General features: G+C 47.1%; 1 protein-coding gene across 1 annotated transcript; it reads left to right on the forward strand.

Annotated features, from left to right (window-relative positions):
- Nucleotides 1–5,843, forward strand: ENSA (endosulfine alpha; the record flags this gene model as incomplete). The annotated part of the gene is made up of 3 exons (XM_080693093.1): nt 1–57; nt 2,539–2,664; nt 5,673–5,843. 3 exons carry the CDS (start codon nt 1–3, stop codon nt 5,841–5,843), a joined length of 354 nt encoding a protein of 117 aa, XP_080549219.1.
- Nucleotides 5,844–6,169: the final 326 nt, after the last annotated feature.

The raw sequence follows: 6,169 nt of genomic DNA on the forward strand, positions 1-6,169 counted from the left end.
ATGTCCCAGAAACAAGAAGAAGAGAACCCTGCGGAGGAGACCGGCGAGGAGAAGCAGGTGAAATGGAGGGGGGGCGGGCGGGGGGCGACCGTGAGGGGGCGGGAGACGGCCCTCCGCCGGTGCGGATTGGTCGCCATGGTCTCAGGCTCCGCTGGGGTTGGCCGCTTCTTGCGTCACGCAGGGAGAGCTTCACCGCGGCCTGCAGCTTTGACGCTAATTAGTTGGGCCGGTTGTCAGTCAGTGGCTCGCCCTTCCTGATTGGTCGACGGCCTTCTGCTCAAATCGTGGAAGCTATGCGCTAATTGGCTGAGCTCGGGCGTGGGGCGGGTGTTTGGAAAGACTAGGTGAATGAAAAGGGGGCTGGCTGGTGGTCCTGGTTTGTTTCGTAGAGGTAAATGACTCAACTGCCAGGTTGAGGCCTGCATCCTCCATCCGCAAAAAGAAGCAGGTTTAAGTAAAGACACTGTAAAAGGACCAGCACTGAGGGGGGGGGGAGTAATTATTACCTCGATTAGTTTAGGTGGGCAACTTTCTCGAGACGCGTTTTGATAGTTGGGGTGGTCTGCTGTTCACCTTCAGTGTAAAGGACTTAGAGATCCAAACATCATAATGGAGATGCTGACAGAGTCATGACGAGAAAGACACCACCCTGTTCTCCCAGACTTCCAAGGCAGTGGACTTAGTCTCTTCTCGATTCTGTGATGAAAATATAAACACCAATTAACCCCTGCTTGGGGTTTATATTTGATTCATAATGTTTAGTACTAGATGCAAGGATTCGTGAAATACACTTGTTAATATATCTATACCGATTTTCAAGGGAAAATCTATTTTAAAAACCACACCTTGACCTCAGATCCTTTTAAAAAGAAACTGAAGAGCAGCAAGCGCTGGACACGGTAGCACTTACCTGTAACCCCAGTACTTGGGAGGCTGAGACAGGAGGATCACAGTTCGGACGCTAGCCTCAATAATTTAGCAAGCCCTGTTTCAACATAAAATATAAAGGCCAAAGGGGTGTAGCTTGAAGGTAGAATGCCCCTGGGCTCAATTCCCAGGGCCCTTTTCCCTTAATAAAAGCAGTAGGGCCCACAAAAGCAAGAGTGGTGACAGCAGCGAGCGCTCCTGTGAAGCAGTTAAGCTTTTGGCCTTTTCCCAAACTTTCATCACTGTCCCTACTAGCATAGGCATTGATTTGGTGTGGGTGTGTGTGTGTGTGTGTGTGTGTGTGTGTGTGTGTGTGTGTGTGTGTGAAATCTGGTGGGTAAATACTAGTGAACCCACTGTTTATTAGGGTTAAAAGAAAGTGTTGTTTCCATCTCTGTTTAACTATCACTTTCCTACTTAACTTTTTGTAGAAATACAATAGAAGCCATGCTCAGGTGGGCATCTTTGGAGAAGGCCACATAGCTAGCCTCCTCCACAGGGAGATTTACCAAATGCCTGTCTTAGAGTAAGAATGAACATATCAGAAGACTTAACCCCTTTGATTTCTCAGTTAATCTCCTACTCGCCTTGTGTCACCAGAAGCCGTGGCTAGCTGTTTTCTCTAGTGAGCCATGACCCATCTGTGATTCAAGTATTATGTTTAGGTATTACCTTTAGCACAAAACTCAGAGGTCACTGGGGTGGTTCCTTGGGTGTAGTGTAAGAAGCAGATTGTCTTTTTCTTCTTACAGTATAATTGGCTTGAACTTGGGGGGTTTGAGCAAAGGTCTAGCTGGAAGAGCATAGTAAAGATAGCATGTTTATACCTACGTGGATCACCAAGAAAAGAGTTGATAATACAGGGTTATCAGATATTAGAGCCCATTGTAGCCAGGCGAGGTGGCACATGCTTGTAATCCTAGTACTTGAAAGGCTGAGACAGGAGGATCCCAGGTTCAAAGCCAGCCTCAGCAACTTGGTGAGGCTCTCAGTAACTTGGTAAGACCCTGTCTCAAAATTAAAATAAATAAATAAATAAGCCGAGCATGGTGGCGCACACTTGTAATCCCAGCATTTGGGAGGCTGACACAGGAGGATCACGATTCACTACCAGCACTGAGCTACTTTGTGAGACCCTTTTTCTTTTTTTTCTTTTTTTTTCTTTTTTTTTTTTTCTCCAGTACTGGGGATGGAACCCAGTGGCATTCTACCTCCGAGATACACCCCCTACACATCCTTTTTTTTTTTTTTTCCATTGTTTGGAAACAGGGTCTCATTGAGTTGCAAAGGGCTTCACTAAGTAGTAGCTGAGGCTGTCTGCAAACTGCGATCCTCCTGTCTCAGCCTCCCAAATGCTGGGATTACAAGCACACGCCACCATGCCCAGCCCCTATTTCAAAATAAAGAATTAGAAGAAAAAAAAAAAAAAAAGGCTGAGTGTGTAGCTTGGAGGTAGAATGCCCCTGGGCTTCATCTGCAGTAGTAGGGAAAAAAACAAACACTGGGCCAGGGATGTAATGCCCTTGAGTTCAGTCCCCAGTACTTCCCTGGGGATGGAAGAGTGGTTGTTTCTCAGACTTTAACTTTGTTTGGCCCATTTGTTTCCTTCAGGACACACAGGAGAAAGAAGGTATTCTTCCTGAGAGAGCTGAGGAAGCAAAGCTAAAGGCCAAATACCCAAGCCTAGGACAAAAGCCGGGAGGCTCGGACTTCCTCATGAAGAGACTCCAGAAAGGGGTACGGAGCATCTCTTACCCGCTTTGCAGACAAAAGGGGTCTACAGTAGAGGTTCTGTTGGTTATTATTCTGAAAGTCTTGTTGAATATAGTGATAGGAGTTGGAAACTTCAAGAGAGCAAAATAAATTATTATAACTCCCTACTGTGGCATCAGGTCCCTTCTGATCCCCCATATAGGAAATGAAGGCTTAATGGAAGGGTGTGGGCTGCATGGTAGGGAGGGGGATGAGGGAAGGATGTTGAGACCACAAATGCACGTTGCCCCCAGGCATTTACCTGTTTGCTTATAGGCATTAAGAGACAGTGCTTTTTGAGGATTTGAGATAAATTTTGAAGTGCATTGTTTTAAAAGAAGATCAAGCCATTTTTTTCTACAGAAATCCTCAACTTGGCTAGGCGTGGTGGCGCACGCTTATCATCCCAGCATTCGGGAGGCTGAGACCTGGAGGATCACGGTTCGCAGACAGCCTTGGCTACTTAGTGAGGCCCTCTGTAACTCAGTGAGACCCGGTTTCAAAATAAAGAATAAAAAATAGAGCAGGGGGGTGTAGCTCAGAGGTCAAATGCCCCTGAGTTCTATCCCCAGACCCGCCAAAAAAAAAAAAAAATTGGGCAGGGGGTGTAGCTTGGTGGTTGAATACCTCTGGGTTCCATCCCCAGACCTGCAAAAAAAAAGAAAAAGAAAAAGAAATCCTCAACTTGAAATGAATAGTAGGTTTCTGGGGGTTTTTTTGTTTTTTTTGTTTGTTTTTGTTTTGGTGGTACTGGGGGTGGAACTCAGAGGCTTTCTACCTCCAGGCTATACTCCTAGACCCTTTTTCTACTTTATTTGGAAACAGGGTCTCACTAAGTTGCTGAGAGCCTCACTAAGTAGCTGAGGCTGGCTTCGAACCTGTGCGATCCTCCTGTCTCAGCCTCCCAAGCACGGGGATTACAAGCGTGCGCCACCACGCCTGGCCTGAATAGTAGGTTTCTTGAGTCCTTGAGGTTAGCACCAGACATCAACTCTACGACCTCATGGGACTTGTTTCTCCTGTCCAGAGTGGTCCTCCTCACCCAGGGAAGTCTGCCTCCTGATCGGGTTTCTCAGCCCCTAGAGTCACCTTAAGGCATTAAACTTGAACAAGCTCCTCTGGGTGGACGCAATGGAGACAAAAACAACTAAAGCAGATCCCCGCGGCAAGTCCCAGTTGCTGAGCCTTAGTCAGGGAAGATAATGCGATGCTGATCTGCAGTTTGCTGGCAGTGGCAAGGCAGGCGTAGGCAGGCAGGCCCCGCCGGAACGTTTGTGGGCGTGGTGGGAGTCTGAGGGAAGCACATGATCCTCAGGAACAGCCCGGGGTTTCTATTCCTGGTTTGAGAGAATAATGTTTGATGATGTTGGCTTGACACTGATCCGCCGATTGCCGGGACACCCCGCATTGCCCCCTCTCCATTATCTTATTCATTGTTTCCCCAACACCATACTTTTGATCTGTAACTAGTAAGCTTTTCAGTAAGCCTTTAGGAATGAAGTCATTTTTTTCTTTATTTTTTTTTTCTTCTTTTTTTTTGTGGGTTTGGGGATGGAACCCAGGGGCATTTGACCTCTGAGCTACACCCCCTGCCCTATTTTTTATTCTTTATTTTGAAACAGGGTCTCACTGAGTTGCAGAGGGCCTCACTAAGTAGCTGAGGCTGCCCGCGAACTGTGATCCTACGGTCTCAGCCTCCTGAATGCTGGGATTACAAGTGTGTGCCACCACGCCTGGCTTTTTTATTTTTTTATTTTTTTATTTTTTTGTGCTGGACATTGAACCCAGGGACATTCTACCTCCAAGCTACACCCCCCAGCTCAATTTTTTATTCTTTTTTGGGGGGAGGGAGAGGGGTACTGGGGATGGAACCCGGGGGCCTACCTCTGGGCTATACTCCCAGACCTATTTTATATTTTGTTTGGAAACAGGGTCTCACTAAGTTGCTGAGAGCCTCACTAAGAAGCTGCGGTTGGCTTTGAACCTGTGCGATCCTCCTGTCTCAGCCTCCCAAGTACTGGGATTGCAAGCATGGCCACCATGCCCGGCTTGCAGTAATTTTGATAAAACATCCTGTACTAAGGTCAAAGGATGTAGGTGCTGTCCCTTGACTAAAAGTATGTACTCTTGCTGGGAAGCAGCTTATGTAGATGAAAAAGTCAGAACACACTGAGGAAAGACATAAGTGTATGTAATTAATATTACACTGAGCCTGGCATGATGGCACACACCTGTAATCCCAGTACTCGGGACGCTGAGTCAGGAGAATCACAGATACAAGGGCAGACTCAGAAAGTAACAAAACTCTCAAAGAGCTAGTGAGACCTTGTTTTTTAAAAAAAATAAAAGCGCGTGGTGGCACATGCTTGTAATCCCAGTATTTTGGAGGCTGAGACAGGAGGATCGTGGGTTTGCGGACAGCCTCAGCAAGTAGTGAGACTCTCATCAATCTCACAAGACCCTGTTTAAAAATAAAAATACGAGCTGGGCGTGGTGGCGCACGCTTGTAATCCCCGCGCTTGGGAGGCTGAGCCAGGAGGATCACACGGGTTCGAAGCCAGCCTCAGCTACTTAGTGAGGCTCTCAGCAACTTAGTGAGACCCTGTTTCCAAATAAAATATAAAATAGGTCTGGGAGTATAGCCCGGAGGTAGAAAGCCTATGGGTTCTACCCCCAGTACCACCAGAAAAATAAATAAATAAAAATAAAAACTAATACAAAATAAAAATACGGCTGGAAGTGTAGCCCGGAGGTAGAATGCCCATGGATTCAATCCCTACTACCACAAAGAAGTAAATAAATAAAATAGGGCTTGGGGTGTAGCTCAGAGGTAGAATGTACCTGGGTTCAGTACCCAGTACAAAAATAAATAAGCTGTGTATGTATGAGGAAGAGCTCCTGAATGCGAGTTTAAAACAGATGTGAGATGCGGATCTAGCAAGGTTTTGAGGAACGCCAGACCTCACTCACCTAAACTCCCTTTTGTCTCTCAGCAAAAGTACTTTGACTCAGGAGACTACAACATGGCCAAAGCCAAGATGAAGAATAAGCAGCTGCCAAGCGCAGGAGCAGACAAGAACCTGGTGACCGGTGACCACATCCCCACCCCGCAGGATCTGCCCCAGAGAAAGTCCTCGCTCGTCACCAGCAAGCTCGCGGGGTAACCTGGGCCCCTCGCGTCCCCTCCTCACCCACTGGACTTTATACATGGCAGGCAGGGATGGCGTGGGCACTGGTCAGGGCTTCTCAGCTGGCTAGCCAGACAAGACTGTGGCTCTGCCGGGGCTGCTGAGAAGGGAAAGTGGGTGAAGAGGGGCTCTGAGTCCATCTCTGGTCAAGTGACTTCTACATGCTCACTCTAGGCCCAGGGAAGGGCCCGGAAATAGGAGAGACTAGAATTGGACACTGCTTTACTCTACACTTTTTCTTTTGGGAGAAACTGGAGAGAATTTCTTTTTTTTTTTTTTTTTTTTTTGGAGGAAAATGTCCC

Source organism: Muscardinus avellanarius, assembly GCF_963383645.1.
Source record: "Muscardinus avellanarius genome assembly, chromosome: 3".
Lineage (NCBI taxonomy): Eukaryota > Metazoa > Chordata > Mammalia > Rodentia > Gliridae > Muscardinus > Muscardinus avellanarius.